Source organism: Periophthalmus magnuspinnatus, chromosome 22 (assembly GCF_009829125.3).
Source record: "Periophthalmus magnuspinnatus isolate fPerMag1 chromosome 22, fPerMag1.2.pri, whole genome shotgun sequence".
Taxonomy (NCBI): Eukaryota; Metazoa; Chordata; class Actinopteri; order Gobiiformes; family Gobiidae; genus Periophthalmus; species Periophthalmus magnuspinnatus.
In genome coordinates this window covers 5658515-5681006 of record NC_047147.1, presented here as the reverse complement: position 1 = coordinate 5681006, position 22492 = coordinate 5658515, and the positions used below count along the sequence as shown (strand labels likewise).

The window sequence follows — 22492 nt, the reverse complement described above, 5'->3', positions numbered from 1 at the left end:
GCCACTGCCAGGGACAGACAGAGACTGCAGCGCATTGTGCGCTCTGCTGAGAAGGTGATTGGCTGCAGCCTTCCATCTATACAGGACCTGTACGTCTCCAGGACTCGGGGGCGAGCAGGCCGTATAGCAGCTGACACCTCTCACCCTGGACATGGACTATTTGAGCCACTTCCCTCTGGCAGGAGGCTACGGTCCATTGGGACCAGAACCTCTCGCCATAAGAACAGTTTCTTCCCCTCTGCTGTTTGTCTCATGAACACTCTATAATATCTGCACTAAACTGGACACTTTATAACACCGGTCACTTTAATAAGCCACTTTGCACTGTTGTTCTGATGCTGCTATTGTACATATTTTTTCCCTTTAAGTATTTCATTTGATTTTTTTAAGCATATCTTTTTAACTTTGTGCATGCTCTTATTTGTATTTGTATTTATTCAGTGTGTTTATGTTGCACTTTTTCACCGTATCAAGTTCCTAGTTTGTGAACTGTGTTCACAGACTATGGCAATAAAAGTCTTCTGATTCTGATTCTGATTCTAAAGACGCACTGTGTAACTTTTCTCGGGGATGATACACCACCTGCTTGTCTCCATAGTTACGTAATTGCCTAAAATGTTCCGCAGTATGACGTCAAACCTGTCCATCTCCGTGTAGACAATAGAATCTTCAGTATTTTGAGCATTATAAACACCCATAATAAAAATGTTTATGATAAGTTTAATGCCATGCTGTGGAACTTTCCAGGCAGAGCAATAACATTTCCATGGAGACAGGTTAGCAGGTTGCGTGTCTGCTATCAGAAAGGTCACGCAGAGCACTTTTAAATCCCTGCGCTTTTGCAGTATCCGACCAATACTCAGAATGTGGTCAATGGTCATAATGTTTTGCTTTACCAGGTTTTTAATACATTACTTGAGTCATTTTTGGTCCTCCATAGCCAGTTAAACGCACAAAGAACAACACACACATGCATGCATGCTTACACCATCACTCACACACACTCACACACACCTCTCCCCTCCCCCATGATCCCACAGGCAGCACACGAGGCAGTACATTCAGGAGAGACACAGTCCAATCAGAAATCCAAGGGGTCTTCTTCCGCCAGTCCGTGATTTGCTATGGTCCTGCCTCCAGGTTTTGTCCCATCGCTTTGGTCCGGTTTGGTCTGGCTGTCTTGCCCCCCCTGCTGGCCGTCACACGAGTCTCCGGTGGCGGGGGGGTAGAAGTCGTCGTCGAAGCCGCAGAACCCCTCGTCCACGCCCTGGTCGTAGCGCTGGTACGTAGAGGCGTGGGCTTCGTTCTCTCGGGCCGTGATTTCTAGAGTGCTGTTCCACATGCCGTAGCCAAAGTAGATGAGGATCCCTGAAGAGAAAACAGATATGAGCTTGTTAATTATAAGAGATAAAGCACTGTTTGGTTTAGGGTGACATCTGGTGGAGGGACGGCGAATTACAATAAAAGCAATAACTGCATAGACTTTACATATTAACACTTTTGCCCTTTGTAATATATAATATACCTTCATAAAATCCTCTAAATCAGTGTTTACCAACCAGACGTATGTGGACCTCTGTGGTTACGTGAAGAATAGCTATGAGGTGCTTGGAATGAGTTTAGATTTCAAAAAGACAGGTGGAAATGATGATACTTGAATGTAAAATATTTGCAGTACAGTTTTGTAGGATAATTGTGGCAAAAATTTTATTAAAACAAGAAAACATATTAGTTATAACTGGCAATGTACTAGTAAACACACATTTTTAATATAATGCCTCCACCTTCAAGAGAGTCAAAGCACTTTACGTCAAGTTTTAATCACATCACCAACCTGTGGGTCAGTGGATCTGAATGTTCAACCAATGTTTATGTTGAGAGCAGGATTCAAACCGCCAACCTTTAGATCAGTGGACAAACACTCTACCAACTGAGCCACTGCCACCCCTAAACCAATTTATACTCCGGTAGTGTTAATACTGGAGGGTACTTGAGACAAAAAGGTTGAGAATCATTGTTTTATATTAAAGGCATTTTATGTAACTTCCTGGAGGTGGCACATGACCTGCATGATTCCATTATTTTCTGTCTACAAGCTAAAATACTGTGGTGTTAAAAATTAGTATAAATAAGAAAATTACTTGACAGCACTTTATAATAACTGTAGCGGCCACCAGCTCCTAAACTGACAGTTTAAAGGTGTTACAATACTCGTGTAGAAAATGTCAATAAAAGGATTCTTCACTAAACACATAACACAACCACGGTCAAAAACTGTATGCCTTTTTATTCTTTCTCCTTTAATGTTAATTTCATGATGATTATTTGTGATTATTTATGTTTTGATTTGTTGTATTGTGATTTTAATGTCTTTCTTATTCTGTAAAGCTCTTCGAATTACTTTGTGTGTGAATTGTGTTATACAAATAAACTTGACTTGACTTTGTAGTTCGGAGACGTCCTTAATTAGCCCAAATAGTCACACCTGGACACACCTCAGCACACCTGGGCGCGCCTAGTAAGACCAAACAGTAAGTAGAGTGACACATAGTGGCTGATGGTGCAAACATGTAAAAAGGCGTCAAAATCGCTCTTATTACACCTTCAGTAGCCATAAAAAAAAAAAAGAATTCATAATAAACATAACAAATTCTGAAATGCAAAGTGTGCTATATTGACGAAGAAAATTACGCGATGAACGACAATATTGAAACAAATTCATGGAAATTTATGGACACAGCAAGTTTGAAGTACCACGTATGATCCATGACACATAAAGGCAGAATGAAACACTGTAGTAGTTTATGTCTATAGTGAGTCATAGATGTTAACAAAAACTTTTTTTTTTTTTAATTCCCCAGAAATGCAAAGAAAAAGTACCCACCTTTAAAAATATTTTTCCATCTTTTATTTATTGAATGATATGTCGATATAGTGTTTATAGTGAGAGGCCTATAGCCCGAGTTTGGGGTATTACTCAAGCAGTGACTCAATTACTTATTACATTTTCTATATATACAGAAGACAATAAATATATGAAGCAAGATGTACTGTATGGAATTATGTAGCAAAAGAAAAAAAAGTCAAATATTTCAAAGCAGGCACCCTTTGCGTTGTCGAAAAAAATATTTAGTAGAGTTATTAACTTAACTTTTACTTAACTTTTGCCTTTATTAGATAATTCAATTTATCTTATGTCAATGTATTTATTTTTACTACTAATCACATTTTAAATAGAACAAAAAGAAAACTGAATGAGATGGTGTGTCCAACTTTTGGCCGATGTTTAAACACGAGACAAAAGTTACTATGTACTAAATACTTTTCAGCAAATATTTTTACTCTACTGGTAAAAAAATAAAAATAAAATAATAATAATAATAATAATAATAATAATAATAATAATAATAATAGCGGTAGCTTTAAGCCTCCCAATTTAAAAAAAAATAAAAAATCCACACTACTTTGAGGATTTGAATATAAGATATAAAGTTTTTTTTGCTTTACTACATAATTCCATACATACAGAAGCCATTAAATATGAAGCAAGATGTATTTAAAATGTAGAAAGTAGTAAAAATATAAATCTAATGAGAAGCTGTGTCCAAACTTTTGACTGGAAGAAGAGTTTTTCAGTATGGTCACTTGTCAAACTGATACTGAACGACCTCCAGTGCTGTACGGTTGAACAAGAACAGGAGTCTTTTCCAATGAATCAAACGGACGACGCACCTTAGAGGGAAATCAATCTAAAATACACACACATACAGTAAACATCTTCTACAGGAAATGAAAACACATGAGACTACCTCCTTCCTTCCTCTTAAAAACAAACCCACAAAGAGCCACGCTGGTTCAAACACATTGCACCCACAGCCCCAGAATGAAGAAGAGGAGTCACTATTTACAGTCACAACATCACACATCTGCAGCTGATAAACGGGATGCTCTTTGTTTTATGCAGTGTGTGCTCAGCCTAAATCTGACTCAGTGCTGTGGGAAAAAAAACCTCAAACTATTTATACTCTTAAGTTGTTTTGATTGTGCTGGAAATAATACATCATCTTTAGAGTTTATGCAGAGAAATATGTGTCAGGAGCTTTTTAAGAAAACTAGGATCAATTACAATCGGGAACTCCAATAAGGTTTGTGCAGAACAACGCCTGGCAACCTCACTGTTAGCATCACTACTTCCTGTCCCATTATATCTCATTATGTTTTTGCAGAGTCACGCTAAAATCAATACACATTTAAAGATAAAACAGGTGTATTTGGTAAAGATTAAACAAATGAGGTGAAAACTTCAGCGGAGGACACTGCTCTGTTTAGAAACGCAGGTTTTTGTGTCTCAATGCTAACGCTAATGCTAATTTTGAGGCGTAAAAATATTTTAAAAAACACCACAAACTGAAATAATCTATATATAAACACAATCGGATAGCTTTGAGACATAGGCCGCGTGTCAATTCGTCGGTTTCACACTTCGTCGGCTGCGTTTGAAGGGCACTTGCGTAACTTTTGGCGCGACAAGGCCTGTCCTATTTCAATACCGCCGCGTTTCCTGCGTTTCCATGGAGATCGGCTGTGATCGAAGCGTGCATCCGAGCAGACTTCGCGCACTGCTATATCCCATCATGCACTGAGCGTGACTTCTTCTACGGGGAAAAACAAGGTGTATTTTCTTAAAGTTATGTAATAATCTGGGGGGAAAAAAATCACCTGGAACGTTATATTTCCCTGTTGATATTCAAAAGGAAAGATTAATTCCCAACTTCATTTAATCTAAACAGAAATAAACGGCTGCGGCGACGACACCTTGACTCTTCTTCAATGAAATAATAAAGAATTAAAAATAAAACTGTCCATTTTACACTTTTAGCTCATTAGTCAGCAGCCGTCACAGTTGCTAGGCGATGTAATGGAGGAGCACCCTTCGTAGGCTGAGTACTTCGAACGGTACTTCGAAGGGTTAAAATGGAGACACGGCCACAATAAGCTAGCTAGCTAGCACAGCGCCTTGCACGTAGTTTATTATTTTGTGGTGGAAAGCGACAGACATGGCAACGCAAAGGAGAATCTGTTTTTGTTTTAGCTTAGCATGTTTTGTCAATCAAATGTGTATTAATCTACTAATAAATCGTCAGAATTCCACAAAAAACGCAAATGAATAAATGTCAGTACACGTCTCGTCAAAGGACAAGTGATTAAAGCTACTATTTGTAATTAAATTAGCTGACCCGCCCGTTTTGTTTTCTCACAGAAGAAGAACAGAGAGCAAAGGTGAGGCTGGACACAGGTGAGGGAGGACAGGTTTCACATCTGCCCTCTACTGGTAAAAAAAAAAAAAATCTCTCATTATGCTTCTTAGGAAAACTGGGGGCGTTGTTAGTTGAGAGATTAAACTAACGTGTTGTGGTGGAAAGTGACAAACTTGGCAACCCAAAGGAAAATGACATCTGTTTTTGATTAAAGTATTCTGTTTCAGTTTGCACATTTCTGCGTTTTTTGCGATGACATTCCCATAGTTTATAGGCCAATAATGAGAGGAGCGGTAGGAGAAATACTGTTAATATGCAGATTTATGATTTGAAGTAGCAAGTTCATAGATCTCGTCACTGATACGAACGGCTGGATGCAACATTTGTGGGTTTTCCTTTTGGATATTAATTATACAAAAAGAAAAGAAACAAGAAACCAAAATGGCTCTTGCCTCATGTATGAATAAAATAATCATATCAGTCAAGCAGTGGTGAAAGAAGCACTCAAATCTGTTACGTAAGTACAGATACTGGAACAAAAACAATAGATAAACTCAAGTAAAAGTAAAGTATCACATGAAAAAAACTACTTAAGTAAAAGTATTAAAGTATCTGTAAAGTAAATGTACTTAAAGAGTAAAAAGTCAAAGTATTTTGCGCAGATTTTGAGGTCTAATAAAGATTTTGATACAGATTTGCGCTGAATTTTGTTCAACAGAAACAATTAAACAATTTTTTTTGTTTTTATTTGTATATTTTTGTTTACTCAAAGTACGAACACGTTAAAAAATAAACCTTCAGACTTTTCAGCAGGTCTCACACAATAATAAAAATACTTTCTACTACATTTTTGAACAGGACTGAAAAGTGAAAGTACCAGTACACTGTAAAATGTACCTGAGTAAAGTACAGATACCTAAAAATTCTGCTTGAGTACAGTAACTTTGCTACTTGTACTTCATTACCTTCCTCCACTGATATCAAATATGTACTTGCCCATTTATTTTTCAAGTAAAACTAAAACGTACCCACTTTAAAATGTATTTACACACAGGTACCTAAAATGTGTATGTCGGTGCAGTACTTTACTACTGTTACTTCATTACATTCCACCACTGCACTCAGCTTTGTATAACTCTACATACAAAACAATATTAATGTTTGCAGACTAGGCCCCACAGAAAACAGCATCCAGATGTACTTCACTCCAGGCCTAATCTTCATCTATTATTGAACTGCAAATACACAAAACAACTCATTTTGACAAACACAACATGCATTAGACGTGTGCCATTAATTTCATTGAATAGTGTTGACCTTTCTAAAATGATTAATGACGAAATAAAATGAATATTACATACAGAGCATGTCACGGGGTTTATGGTAATGAGCTGTGTGTTTCTGAATGTTAATGTGAATATTAAAATGATTGAATTTCATTATGTGTGTAAACAGCTTAAGGCTAATGGTGTTTGGATGTAAATGTTAAAGGAGCTGGTCGCACTATATGAATCTACTTCCTGGTTATGTGTAGTCTTCATATTGGGTTAGGTCAGGGGACTCAAACTTAAATTATCTGGGGGCCACAGGAGGCAGAGTCTGGGTGAGGCTGGGCTTATCAGGTATTCAACAAAAAAAGCTTTGCTAATATCTTCTCAAACGTCATCACTGTTTTCAACATACTTGAGGAAATACATCAGTTCTTGTGGATTTCATGGATAGGCATCGTTATTTGTTGAATCTTTTGCGACGGGAGTACACAGCGCGAGTTACACGTGTGTTTGGGGTTTATCCATTTGGGGGAACCTTCTACATGCACCATGGTAATGCCACACTAAGATTAAACTTTCATATTGTCCTACGGGCCACAAAATATCCTGTTGCGGGCCGCAATTGGCCCCCGAGCCGTGAGTTCGAGACCCTTGGGTTAGGTATTTCACGATTTTAGCGTGAAATAAAGTAGACTGGCAGATGATTCCTGTTGCTACTAGCAGCTACTACACCATACTGTTATTTTCATGCTTCACTTCTAAATAAAAAAAATAAAAAAAATGTAAGTAAAGGATAAAATAACGATTGACTAGGTGACTAAGGAAAATACTGAATTTATTGAAATGCAAACCACAAAAGACATGCATTTGGCTCTACAGTTTCGACTGCTCACTCACGTCTTCCTCACGTGATGTTGCTGTGACGTGTCCGTTCAACTGATTTAAACAGGGACTAGAAACTGGGACGAGGGGGCTTTATTACTGTCACACACCTGGGAAAAGGTCGGACTGCAGATGGCGCTGTCGTCCTGCCTCAACCGGTAGGAAGACAATGACAAAACCTGTTTAAATCAGCTGAACAGACACGTCATAGCAACATCACGTGGCTACTCTGAGGAAAAGCGCTAGAGAGCGGTCGAAAATGTCAGGAAAAAGTAAATCTTGGTCTAGGAAAAGTTAATTATTAAGACATTTTGATTTTAATGTGTGTTATTCTGTGAAAAGAACAGAGTTTATAAGAATTATCTTCTTCCAGTTCCTTTGTTCATGCCAATAATAAGGCGCATAACGGTTGAAACGTGTATTTATGTCAACTGTCTGATTATTTTGTTATTGCCGACTCTTTAAATTGATGCCAACAAAATGAAATGGCCTGAACAATAAATAAATAAATTCATCCTATAACAAATTGTACTTTGAATTCTTAATGACTGCAATAATTTGTCACATAATTTCCTCTGCAAACCACAAATGATCATGTCTTATGCCTTGACCCTTTTAATTTCCTGTTTCTTGTGTCAAGGCCTTTGTTTATATTGTTTGCCTTGTTAATCTTTTTTTTTTACTGCCCCTTAACATCATCGACCTGGGGACAAGTAGCTAAAGTTGGCTATGTCTGGTTTACTAATGTGTAATGTGTTTAGGAACTTGCACTTCCCCTTTTCAGTCTAGTTTAATCTAATAAAACCTGCTAATCTTATAGTTTAGACATCTACACACTGTTCTGCATTGTGTTTACTGTATTCTCTTTATCAGATCATATTAAAAACTTGTCCCAAATGTTACTTTACTTGTAAGAGAATTTAGATAATTTATCCTTGACTTCATTTATCAGTTTAACATTGTCTCACAGGAGCCGTATTTGCATTATCATTTTCCCTTGGCATAACTGTCTAATTACACTGGATTCTTATTGTCCTTCCTAGTCTCACTACCCTTGAATTAAACCCCCTCCTCCTCTGGAAGAAAGATTGTACAAAAGCACTGGGTATTAAAGTATGATTTTGATTGTATTAGTGGTTCCTGGAAATGTAAAAAAAATAAAAATAAAAATGGTGGAAAGTGACAAACCTGGCAACCCAAAGGAAAATCTGTGTTTGTTTCAGTTTACTGTCTCCATGTTTTGTCAATAAATGAGCTTTTCTGGGCTATAAGTCGCACTTTTTTCATAGTTTGTCCGGGGGTGTGACTTATACTCAGATGTGAAATTATTAAAATATATAATTTCACATCTTTGTTATTGTCACACTGAGAACTGCACGAGGGAACTCTAGACTTGTACCATTATATCTACTCCTCCTGTACCATTAAAAATAAAAATAAAATAATAATAATAAATAATAATAAAATTCAACATTATGGTAATTTAAAGACATCTGAGAAAGACTGAACAAAAATGCCCCTTACAGTAAATCATATTCCGCTGAACGGCGCTTCATCTTAGTCCGGAGTTGGTGGAGTTGTTCAGAATCGACACCGAGGATGAAGAGTTCAATGACTTTATTGATTTGGAGTGAGATCCAGAGTAAACTTGTTGCTTGTTTTTTCTGCTTTATTTATCTGATTAACTGTTAATATCTTACGTTAACAAACCAGACACGTGTTCAGTTCTGTGTATGCCTCATGTAGCTCACATGTGTCAAACTCAAGGCCCCCGGGCAAAATGTGGCCCTCCACGTTATTTTATGTGGCCCGCAACAAGATAAATTAACTGTCTTGACTGTCTTAAAATGTCAGTTTATCAGGAGATACAGTTGTAAAGCCAGCTGTTTTTACATCTATGGAAATGTATATGTGATATTTGTAACATGAATAAGAAATAAATACAGAGACAGTTAATGAACGAGTTAAAAAAGTAGTTGCATTTATTTTACATGAGGCCTTTGAGAGCGACCATTTTTCTGATGTGGCCCTTGGTGAAAATGTGTTTGACGTCCCTGATGTAGCTGAATAAATATAAATGCGTTACGTTAGCGTGCTGTACTGATATTCAGCCTGTTGTTCTACATTTTATTATTATTATAACTTGCCTTTAAAGATAAAATGTCTGTTCTTGGTCTTGGATTTTGTAAAATAAATTTCACCCAAAAATGCGACTTATGTTTTTTTCTTCATTATTATGCATTTTTTGGCTGGTGCAATTTATACTCCAGAAAATACAGAATAAATCAACCAAAAAAAAGCCAATATTCAATGGAAAATGAAAACCAACTAACAAAATACACCACTTAAAGTCCACAGACGGCAGCATATTCTCAAATCCTTCTTGGAAATATTTCAAAATGTGAATTAAGAACAGAATCCAGAAGAATCCTCTTAATCCCAATAAAACAACTGCAAATTTTATCAGACAAACAGCTAAATATTTCTCCAAAATTTCTACTTCTTACCTACGGAACACCAGATGGAGAAGCGGATCCAGGTGATGGCGGAGAGCTTGAGCATGAGGTAGATGTTGACAAACATGGCCGACGCAGGGACGAAGGGGACGCAGGGGGCCATGTAGGGCAGACGTTTGGGGTTCTCCGGCTGCTGGAGGATGATGATGATGAGGATGGCCAAGACCAAGATGAAGACGATCAGAAGAAGCAACGCCCACCAGGCACCCTCTTCAATACTGCTGGAGCCTAGGTTAAAGATAAAAGAAGAACATTAGAGACATTCTGCTTTGATTTCAGACAAGTAAAACAACAAGTGAGAGACTAAACATCAAAATTAAAATCAGAGAATTGGATAAATACATAGAGCAGAGACCACAGACAAGGCACTGAACCAGTGTCAAATTCACAAACATTTAGTCTTCAATATTTAATTTAGCTTTCTAGATTAGAGGTGAATTCTTTTTACAATAAGCTTTATGTCTTACTATTGAAAATAATCAAAATAATTGTTTTTTAGATCTGGAGGGACCCGGGGCTGCTCCATTATGACAAAAATATGAATTAATATCATCATTATTTGGCTCATAATTGAAACAATAACCCGTTGAAAGAGAATAGATCAAATATATTATAATTCATATGTTTTCAGGGCCGGATCAGACTATAATAAGACTGAACAGCTGCTTAGGGCCCCGTGGCCACCAGAGGGCCCCCAAGAGCCCATACATTTATATTGAAAATAATATAATATATCAAGACACAGGGCTTGTGCATTTACTGAAGCCTAAATATCCCTCCAAAACAATCACATTTATTTTATATCTATAGTAGTAAAATATCTGCTGATGCTACATTTGTTTTTGAGTCGGGCAGAGGTGAGGGCAGCTCTGTGTTTACACCGGAGCAAGGACCCGACATAATGTAAATTTAAGCCACTGTTGCCAACTGTAACACATTAAAATCCACCAGAAATGAAGAAAAAATGTCTAGAATTTTAAAAATCTTGACCCCCCCTTATATGTCTGTGTTCTGTTCTTGTGACTGTGGTAGTTGTGACATTCTGGATGTTTTCAGTCTGATGTTGTTCAGATAAACACAAATACAACTGGTCAAAGTGATGAGAGCAGAGTCAGAATGTGTGAAATGTGAATCACCAACAGCTGAACCAGGAGGGGGCCCCAGAGACACATTCAGCTTAGGGCCCCCTGAAAGCTGGAGCCGGCCCTGCATATTTTATTATGCTTTTGTTTATGTAGATGAATGGCTTTGCTTCAGGTTTTGAGTGGCAGAACGAGTGCCCATATCACACTGATCAGAAGTTAATCAATTATATTTTGGATTTGAATATTTTGTAATTGAATAAATTCCACCATCTGGAACTCCCTGCCCAAACTTCAGAGAATCCACATTCACTATCTTCAAAAAAAACTGCCTTCAAATAATGTTTCTTTCATTTGCACTTTGCTTTAAACTATGTAAAGTGCCTTTGAGTGTCATGAAAGGCGCTATACAAGTGTTATGTATTATTATTATTAAAGTAATAACTGAAATCACTATTTTAAATTAAATAATTGCACAGACGAGTCTCCAGCTTGTGTATTTATACCTGAGTAGATTAAAAAAATTAAAGTAATGCCATAATATACGAGCAAACTTACCAAAAATGATGAAGGAGCAGAAAGCGAATATAAAGATAAACAGCAGCAGCACACAGATTGTAACAGTTTTCCCGGTGCTTGGGGTCGGCCGGTCCATTTTCCCAGGTAAACCCAGCCGGATCCGTAAAGTGTAGTAACGTGGCCCAATCAGCTTCTTCAACCTCCTCGACATTCCCGCCTCCGTCTCCTCCGACTCAATCCCGGTCGTCATATCCACAGTTCCATAGTTGGGGTGACTAGCATTGTAAGCGTTTTTATCAGGTTTGCCGATTAGCATCTCGTTGTCGCCCAGGGAAGGTAGGTTTTTGGCACCGCACGTGTTGGTCGGCGCGCCTCCGTACTCGTCTGCTTCAGATGTAGGGGAGCAAGCGTCTTTTTCACATTCAGCCAACACTCCTTCCTTGCGTTTTTTGCTCTGTTCTTCAGACAGAAAGTTGACGAAGCCATGGATGTCGCTCTCGGGTTGGTAACGCAGCAGCAGGACACAGAGGCTCACCTGAAAATTGGGGGGAAACAGTCAGATTTAGTTTTTTATTGACTCAAAAAAATGCTAAAATGTGTCACTCTGCATGTGTAATCTTGTTTAGCATTGGATTGTTTTGTTTTTTGTATTTACCAAGAGAAACAAGAAGGACTAGACTTAAAACTGAAAGAATCTTAAGAAAACATGTGATATTGCTTTATATAAATACATACATCCAATAAAAAAGGCATAGAAAGTCAAAATAATAGGAGAATAAAAAAAACATAATAGGAAAATGGAAAGGTTAATTTAAAATATGGTGAAATGCAAATGCAAACTGCAACTCTGAACTATACAGTTAAAGACAACAACTAAACAATATCAGTGCGCTGCGGCATGCTAACTAGCTCATTGTGTCTCAAAGCTAATTCTAACTTTCACCAAAAGCCTAAAATATAAAAGAAGCAACCTATCAAAATTAAAATTGACCCGATTGCTTTGTTTTTATGTAGATTATTTCAATTTGTGGTGTTATTTTACTATTTGTTATGCCTCTAAATTAGCATTAGCGTTAGCATTGAGACACAAACACCTGTCTTTTTAAACACAGGAGTGCGCTACGCTGATGTTTTCACCTCATATTTATTCATTTTAGTGTGACATAGCAAAACCTTAGAGACAGACTTGGACAGGAAGTAGTGACGCTAACACTGAGGCTGCCATTGGCTGTTGTGCACCGAGCCAGTTAGCGATAATAATAATAATAATAATAATAATAATACATTTTATTTGTTAGGCGCCTTTCAAGGCTCTCAAGGTCGCCGTACATACACACATACACAATACAAATAGAACAATGTAAAATGATTAAAAATACATTTAAAAACAAATATAGATTAAAAGACAGAGCAGTTATGGTCAGAGTGGTCAGGGTGAGAAGGCCTTTCTAAACAGATGAGTTTTGAGTTTAGATTTGAAGTGTGGGAGTGAGTGTGTGTTGCGGAGGTCATGGGGGAGGGAGTTCCAGAGCTGGGGAGCAGAGCAGCTGAAGGCTCTGCTCCCCATAGTGACAAGACGGGCAGGAGGGACAGTGAGGTGCAGGGAAGAGGAGGAGCGGAGGGAGCGGGCGGGTGTGGAGATGTGAATGAGGTCAGACAGGTATGGAGGGGCCAGGTTGTGGAGAGCTTTGTATGTGAGGAGTATGATTTTGTAGTGTATGCGGTGCGTGATGGGGAGCCAGTGGAGCTGTTGCAGGACAGGTGTGATGTGGTGATGGGAGGGTGTGTGTGTGATAATGCGGGCGGCTGAGTTTTGGACCAGTTGGAGTTTATGGAGTGATTTCTGTGGGAGTCCGAACAGAAGAGAATTGCAATAATCAATACGGGAAGTGACCAGGCTATGGATGAGGATGGCGGTGGTGTGTGGGGTGAGTGAGGGACGGAGGCGGTGGATGTTTCTGATGTGGAAATAGGCGAACCGGGTGATGTTGTTGATATGGGAGGTGAAGGAAAGTGTGCTGTCGAGGATGACACCCAGACTCTTTACCTGAGGGGAGGGGGAGATAGAGGAGCCATCAATGGATATGGAAAAAGGATTTATTTTGCTTAGGGTGGATTTGGTGCCGATGAGTAGGAGTTCTGTTTTATTGCCGTTAAGTTTGAGGAAGTTTGAGGTGAACCAGGTTTGTATTTCAGTGAGGCAGTCTGTCAGGGAGGAGGGTGGAAGTGTAGAGTTGGGTTTACTGGAAATGTAGAGCTGGGTGTCATCCGCGTAACAGTGAAAGTGAATGTGGTGTTTTCTAAAGATGGAACCAAGGGGGAGAAGATAGATTAGAAAGAGCAGAGGACCGAGGACAGAACCCTGAGGAACACCTGATGTGACAGGGAAGGGGTGTGAGGTGAATGACTTCAGCTGAATAAACTGAGAGCGATCTGAGAGGTAGGAGTGGAACCAGGAGAGGGGAGTACCAGAGACACCAATGGAGGAAAGTCTGTCAAGGAGGATGGAGTGTGAAATGGTGTCAAATGTTGCACTGAGATCTAGCAGGAGGAGGATGGAGAGTGAACCAGAGTCAGCAGAGAGGAGGAGGTCGTTTGTGATTTTCAAAAGGGCAGTTTCAGTGCTATGGAGGGGACGGAAGCCAGATTGAAATTGTTCGTAGATGTTATTGGAGGAAAGATGAGTGTGGAGGTGGGCAGCAACTGTTTTCTCAAGGAGTTTGGAAATGAAGGGTAGGTTTGAAATGGGACGAAAGTTATTGAGGTCAGAGGGATCAGAACCGGGTTTTTTGAGTATCGGAGTGACGGCAGCAGTTTTGAGGGTGGAGGGAACAGTACCGGAGGTGAGAGAGGAGTGAATGATTTCAGTTATGAGGGGGGACAGTGCAGGGATGGAGGTTTTGATGAGGACAGTAGGGAGAGGGTCTAGTTGACAGGTGGAGGATTTGGAGTTCCGAATGAAAGTAGAGATTTGGGTGACAGAGGGCAGGGTGAAAGAAGAAAGCAGGTGCATTGGGGAAGCGGAAGATGAAACAGGTGGGTTTGAAACAGAGGGGTTGAGTTGCTGATGAATCAGTTGAATTTTGGTGGTGAAGAAAGCAGCCAGGTTATTGCAAAATTCTGAGGAATAGAGGTGAGGTGGAAGTGAGTCCGGGGGTTTTGTGATCTGTGAGAGGAGTGAGAATAGTGTTTTTGAGTTTCCTTCATGTGAACTGATTAAGTTTGAGTAGTATGTGGATCTTGCTGTGGATATGGATTGTTTGTAATGGAGGATGTGTGAGATGAACATGTCTTTGTGTATGGTGAGTCCAGTTTTCCTGTACAGTCTCTCCAGTCTGCGGCCTTGTGTTTTGAGGTGTCTGAGGGCGGGGGTGTACCAGGGTGCAGAGTGAGTGAATGAAACGGACCGAGTTTTGAGTGGGGCTATGGTGTTGAGTGGGGCGATGGTTTGATCTGATACCAAATATAACGGGAAGTATCACAATATCGATTCTCTACCAATGCTTAGTTTTGTATTAAAAAGAACTCTTACTTTAAAGAATTTTAGCTGTGTGTATAGAGGCTGTGATTATTGGATCCACGCAACGTTGAACTGATCTAAATAAAAACATGCGCTAATAATCTAAAATATAATCAATGCATTTCAAAAGTTAATTACAATTTAGTTTTTTTAAAGCAATATTGACCCACCCATCACTAACTATAATTAAGTTTGTTGAAATGTTTAGAGGGTCAAATATTTCTAAATAAGTTTTACCATTGTGTTTGTATTGTGTTTGCACTTACGAGGGTGTAGGCCAGTAGCGTTCCTATAGACATCATCTCTATGAGGTCTCTGAGGCTGACCAGCAGAGACAGCAGCGCCGCCAGGAAGCCCGAGACCACACAGGCCACAGCCGGGGTCTCTGTGTACGAAGACACGTTAGCCAGGAACCTAAACACACACAAAAGTACACGGTTAGAGTACACACTGTGTCATTTAGAGACAGAATAATCTTAAAACACGTTTTAATTTGTGAACCACACTTAGTTCAATGAATGTAGGTCAATCTATGTGGTTTTGGGCTGCGCAAAACAAATCCTTCCTACTTACTTGGGTATTTTTAGATGTTTTGTGGCTAGTAGTACTATTTTGGTTTCATTTATATTTCAAATACTGTACTTACACATAGGGTGGCTAACATTTGGCATTAAACAGAAGAAGAAATGTAAGCTCACTTTTACGTAGTGTGTGTCTGTACAAACAATAAGGATTACGTTAAAAGAGTCTCACTTAAAGAGCAGCCCGTCCCCCGCCATGGCATAGATGACCCTGGGCATCGGGAACAGAGACCCGAGCAGAGACACGGTGAGTCCAGCGATGGACCCGACCGCTACGATATACTTAGCAAACATACAGCCGTGCAGCGCAAACATCTCCATGAGAGGAGCGTCTGCATCGATCTCATTGTTCGGCACCATCAGGGTCAGGATCACCGACACCTGGGGCAAGAAGGGCAAGAAGAAAGATTCAGACGGGCAAAAAAAAAAGTTTTAAAAGTCAAATAGTTTAGATTTTTGTTTTTCGGACACTGCATTTCAATTAGATTTACAGTGTTTTGACAGAGTGGTTTTGTGAGTTTATGTTAACACATCCAAGTGCATTGACATCTGAGAGAAATCTGAAATAAAATCTATAAACTAACACAATAAAGCATTTTTGTAAAAGTCTAAACTACAGGTCTTGTATTGGTTTAGTTTCTTTCTGGCAAGTCTTGCAATTGGGATTAGATTTGAAGAGTGATTTTGTGTACATCAGTGATGGAAGAAGTACTCAATTTTGTTACCAAAGTAAAAGTACAGATACTGGAGCAAAAATATACTTAAGTATCAAATGAAAACATGCACTGAAGTAAAAGTACTAAAATTTCTATACTTAAAGAGCAAAAAGTAAAAGTATTTTGTGCATATTTTGAGTCTTCTAAAGCTTCAAATGTAGTGATTTTGATAAATATTTGTGCTGAATTTTGTTCAACAGAAACAACTAAATCAATAGGGTTTTTTTTTTGCTGTTTTTAGTTGTATATTTGTGTTTGCTCAAATTATGAACGTCCCTTTTCAGCAGGTCTCAAACTATAATAAAAAATACTTTTACATCGCTACATCTGAGAGCAGGTATCTGTACTTTCTTCTCCACAACATTTTTGAACAGAACTGAAAAGTTAAAGTAAAAAGTATCTACTTTAAAATGTGCTTAAGTATACATTTTAGGTACCTGTACTTTATTACTTTTATTTATTTTTAGGTTCCACTCACTGTCTGAGAGAAGTCTGAAATAAAACACTAACAGAATAATCATATGCAAGGTCTAAACTACAGGTCAAGCATTTTTTACAGACCAATTCCAGTCTTTGCAATTTGCCAAATGTGAAAATTTAAAATGTGATTAGTTTTTGCAGTCCTGTGATTTAGCATATTTCACATATTCTAAGTAGCTGTATGCAAAATGGAGGGTTTTTTTTGATATTTTAGGATTTGGATGTTAGGATTTGCCACTAAATATCTCAACTATTGCACAAAAAATAAACAGTTAATTTATCACATACGTGCAGAACTGTATACACTGTACCTCTGTTTTTTTATTTCTGTTTTGTAATTTTGCATATTTCCATATCTCCCACCTCTCATTGTGTGTCTGTTACTCATATTTTCCTACCACTGTGTGCGTTTGTGTATTTTGTGTGTGTTGTGAAGCTGACGTGTAAATTCATGCAGGGCCATCTGTCACAGAGACTGACCCGCGATACAGACGGAGGATTTGCCCGAACCGATTATAACCACGGAGAAGCACGAGAAAAGACTAACCCATAGAAACAACTGCATCCTGGTGAACTTTGACCTTTAAGTGTGATGGGAAATGCCAGTTTACTGTCACCATGAATAATATATAAAGATGTATACTGATTTCTGCACCTGAATGCATTGAAATAATCGCAATTTAGTCATGAAAATATTGATCAAAAACAACGTAATTATACAAACCGACTTCCTTTTCAAAATATTTAATGGTACACTATCCTTTTTGACAAGTTGTTCCAAAGTATTCCATGAAACCTGTCTAGTTTAGGGTTTTTTTTTTTTATTGCTTCACAAAAAAACATCGCTCTCCACACAGATAAGAAAGTGACGCAACCAAGTGACAGGTCAGATCTGTGGAGAAACTAGATAAAACACATCACCAAAACCGCCGTCTATAACCTCACGTCCGCCCATCCCTCTCCCCACAGTCTGCTCAAACCTTCATCCACCTTTTTGTCACCTCCCGCCTCCACTCCTGCAACACCCAGATCTATACTTCACCTTAGACTCCAGTACACCTCCTCCCGTGAACACGTTACCCCTACGTACTCAGAGATCTCCACCGGCTCCCCATCCCCCAGCGCTTTCCGATTCAAGCTCCTCACTAATGTGTACAAGGCCCCCACCTACGTCTCTGTTTTCCTCCAACACCACACACCCACCCAGGCCCTCCGGTCAGCTGACGCCAACCTCCTGTCACACCCCATCACGACTAAAACATAAGACCTGGGGGGACAGGGACTTCTCCGCTGCTACTGCCTCCACCCTCTGGAACGCTCTAAATCAACAGATCAGAGCCTCATCTTCAAAAAACCCTGTTCAAAACAACATTTCTAATAAGTGCATCTACTTTTTTAATCGTTTTTCATCTGCGTTTTGTCTTGAACTGTGTGAAACGTCTTTGAGTGTCATGACAAGCGCTGAACAAGTTTTTTATTATCTGCAAAATGTACTAGATTGCTATAATTTACAACAGTTAATACGATTTAAAATACTTCAAAGTGTTTCATTAATTAGCAACGTGCCTTGAAGTCGATAATTCTTTGTTCTTTCTCCCCTAAATAATCAAATCCCAGCTTCTACTTCCTCTTCGTAGAAAAGCCCGCACGAAGAATCGCAGAATTGATTCATTTTTGGAGCTTACAGAGTTTGATACAGTGTTAGAAGGAGTGGGAATAAGTGGGATGAGTTTCAAAGAAAAGTTGATGCAATCTTTCTTCTCTTTGGGAGGTGCCGAAATTGCCTCATTCTTATTGGATGATTTTAAACCGTAGCCATAGCAACAACCTTCTGGATAAAAAGTGCCAAGTAGGTTGTGTGAGTGGAATAAGTCGAGATCAGAGCTGGGAGACACCCACACTCCAGAGGTCTGATTCTCGGGCTGTGAATCTCTTATAAATCCTATAAATACAAAAAAAAAAGAAAAAAAAGAGCTTTGTATATAAATGAATAGAGTATTAGAAATTTGTTCTTGATCTCATAAACGACACAGATGGTTGACAGGTAAAAAGTGGGTTAGGTCAATCTTCAGACATCAAAAATTAATATCTAGATGAGTTAAAATTACTTGAATTCAATATATTAATCCTAATTTAACTCATTTTGACTAGATTAGATGCATTCACTTAATGGACCTACATTATATTGTTTATTCCCAGATGTTTCTGACTTGTTATTCCAATACATTACTACTTAATTCATACAAATGTGCTGAAAAAAAATAAAAAACAAACCAATTTATGCCAATGAAACTTCATTACTTCAAGCTAAATTAACTTGTATATATAATATTTTATGTAACACGACAAGCAGAACAAGTGACAGGTCAAATTGGTGAAGGGAGAGCCTTGATTAAACTAAAAATGCGTTTTTATTTTATTTTTAAGTGTCCGTGTATCCCTCAGTCAGGTCTGATCCATAACAAAAGCCAAAGTTAAATCTATCAACTGGACAAATCCTAAAATGATCCTACAACAAGATTTAACTTCGGCTTTTGCTTTATTTTTACGTATTTATGAGCAATATAAACTGTTGTTCTGATGCTGCTGTATATATTTTCTACCTCTAAGTATCATTTTAACTTTGTATTTGTATTCATTCAGTGTGTTTTTATGTTGCACTTTATCAACGCCGCAAGTTCCTAGTTTGTGTTCACAGACGATGGCAATAAAAAGTATTCAGTAACTACAAGGTTCATCAGTTTAATTCCGTAATATGGAACATTCCAGGTAAGACAATGCACACAACCAGGTCACGAAAACTACTCAAATGCATCGTGTTTTCAATTTAAGTAATTTAAAGCAGACCTGCGGTGCTTGTGTCTGATCTATAGTGATAATCTATGACACTGTGGCTCAATTTGCACTTTTTAAATCGCAATATTCATCTGAAACGACTTAATAAAAGAAACACATCTGCTCAACTCTGCATTAGAAAACTGCCGCGCCCAATTGGAGTTGACGTTGGCGTAAATATCACAACAACGAGCCGTGTAGTTGTCGGCGCCTCCTATAGAAAACTCCAGATCACGCCAGGAAGTAGCGGATTTTTTTTCACATTTGCACCAAAATAACTACGCGACTCTGCTGAATCCCACGCGTATCATCGATTAATAAAACAAAATCGTAGAATGAAATAAGTAGAGAGCAGTGGGCGTATGCAAACGGGGATTGATCGGTAAAATAGTGCGTTGAAAATAAGCGATTAAAGATTGATCAAACATGCACGAATCGCTATAAAAACAAGTTTGAGAGGGTAAATGAGAATGGGAAACGACTAGAATATGGTTAGAAGCTCTGGAAAGTTGATTTTGCAGAATAGGTTTGCTTTAAATCAGGGACGTCAAACTCATTTTCTCCGAGGGCCACATCAGCAAAATGGCTGCCATCAAGGGCCAGATGTAACTGCGGCAGTGTAAATGTCACTAAATGTAACCGAATGTCATGTATAATAAATGTAATTACTTTTCAACTTGTTAAATAACGGTTTCTGTGATAAACTGACATTTTTAAAAGTGTGTATCTGGCTGGGACAATTTTCCTCTTCACGAACATTTTGTGATTATTATTTGCAAATATTTCTCAGTTCCACTTACTGGGAAAATCTCATTAGTTTACTGTCAGTGCAAACATTAAAGCAGCATAGACTTAAAATGAGTCATGCCTTTTAATTTATCTTCTCACGGGCCACATAAAATGACGTGGCGGGCTGCATTTGGCCCTCAGGCCTTGAGCTTGACACATGTGCTTTCACCTCCTGAGACCCGAGCTCTTGCAGGACTTTACTTGCAAAAACTATTAAGTGCTTGAACACATACATTTTGTGTAAAAAAACAAAATGACAAAATGAGAAACAATTGTGCCTCTAAGAACAATGTGTCTCATTTGTGCTGCTGACAGGAGCAGGAAGACATATGCCTTTTAAAAAAAATAAATAAATAAATAAAAAAATAAATATATTAAAATACAATTTAAAAAAAAACCGAAATAAAATAAAAATACAAACAATACAAAAATAAATAATAAAATAAAAATAAATAAATAAATAAATATTCTAAACTCTTAGAAATATTCAAAATTGAACATGTTCTTGTTACTGTTCTTCTAAAAAATTGCACTGTGGCCTAAACAACCCAAAATGTGTTGTCCACAGATGAGGACACCAGGTCTCGGGAGGTTCAGTTTCTACAGAACATAGAGTCTTGTGCAACACTATTAGATTCAGTTATGACGCCTTGGGAAAAAAAAATAAAAAATGCTGCAAATAAACAATACGGTGGTGTTTTGGCTCACGTGTTGTGGAGGGAGCACAGTTTGACGTCTAAATAACTTACCGACACATAGGCGGTGAGGCAGGTGATGAGCGACGCTGTGATGGCATATGGGATGGAGGTGTTGGGACTCTTTGCCTCTTCTCCTGTTGTGGCGATGATGTCAAACCCAATAAAAGCATAGAAGCAGGTGGCTGCCCCTTGCATCACCTGCAGCCAAAAAAACACACATTTACAACTGATAAATAAACCAAAACCCACACACACACTGCTGTTTACTCCATTTCCGCCTTCTGTTACCCACCCCAGACCACCCGAAAGGCAGGAAGCGGCCCTCGTCCCAGTTCTCTCCGTTGACGAAGAAGAGGCCGGCGATCATCATGAAGACCCACACCACCAGGTTGATAACGTTCAGAGCGTTGTTGAAGCCCACGGAGTTTTTGACGCCCAAAGCGACGATGACAGTGACCAGGAGAGCGATGAGGAGGGCGATCACGTCAGGGTACGACTGCTCACCTTTACCTGCAGAGTCAAAACAGGTTTACTTATACTGGACATAGAGATACTTGTGAGTGGATGAATTAATTTATCTTGGTTGTTTACATTCTCTCTGAAAAAGACAAAACTAAACATTTTCTTCATTAGTTACCACCAAAAAAACGTATTGGGCTGAAGCCACGTGCATCCTGACTAACACATGACTCCACAAAACAGTCATTTATTTAGTTAAATCAGTATCTTAAACACAAATGTCTTGTGGCTCATATAAACCTACAGCAATGTATATGTATGAATGAATTGTTTAAAGGGTTTATTTTTATTTAGACATAGTTTTAGTTCACTCAATGTCATCATTGAGATCATTCCAAAGTCTTACTCCTCAAACAGACACATCTTTGCCTCACATTAACTCATTAAAACATTAATTTTACTAGATTCAAACCTAAAGAAGAGAAAACCTAAAGAATCTAAACAAGGACTGAATTCCTACAACCTAAAACAGAATTGTCAAAATTTTTCACTAAACCATGTCCGGAAATTTTAATATATATTCTATTTTATAAATAGTTCATTAGTCGGATCACGGAATCCTGTTTTATTAATTATTCTTATTGTCCTTTTCTGTAGTTTAATCATAGGATCTACGTATGTTTTATAGCATTTCTCCAAATTTCCGAGCAGTAAGATAAATAGGGAAGCACAAGTGATGAATGTAATATATGCAAGTATTAGGTTTTGTAAAGTAAACCAACAGTTTGTTCCACTTGTGTTCCTTCTTTGGACAAGAAACATCCTCATACACTCCAATCTGGATCAATAAGACGAAGTACAGATACTGGAGCAAAAAAAAAAAAAA

The 22492-nt window shown here is 38.4% G+C and overlaps 1 protein-coding gene across 1 annotated transcript in view; it reads right to left on the bottom strand.

Annotated features, from left to right (window-relative positions):
• Positions 1–889: 889 nt before the first annotated feature.
• slc7a14a (solute carrier family 7 member 14a) overlaps positions 890–22492 on the bottom strand; it is a 47507-nt gene continuing 25904 nt past the window's right edge. Inside the window, exons 4-10 of the mRNA XM_033988252.2 lie at positions 21440–21657; positions 21199–21345; positions 15802–16010; positions 15315–15462; positions 11568–12063; positions 9919–10155; positions 890–1368 (exon numbers count right to left, since the gene is read on the bottom strand). Coding sequence (XP_033844143.1) covers positions 1082–1368; positions 9919–10155; positions 11568–12063; positions 15315–15462; positions 15802–16010; positions 21199–21345; positions 21440–21657 — 1742 coding nt within the window. The 3' untranslated portion in view covers positions 890–1081. The remainder of the gene's footprint in view (positions 1369–9918; positions 10156–11567; positions 12064–15314; positions 15463–15801; positions 16011–21198; positions 21346–21439; positions 21658–22492) is intronic.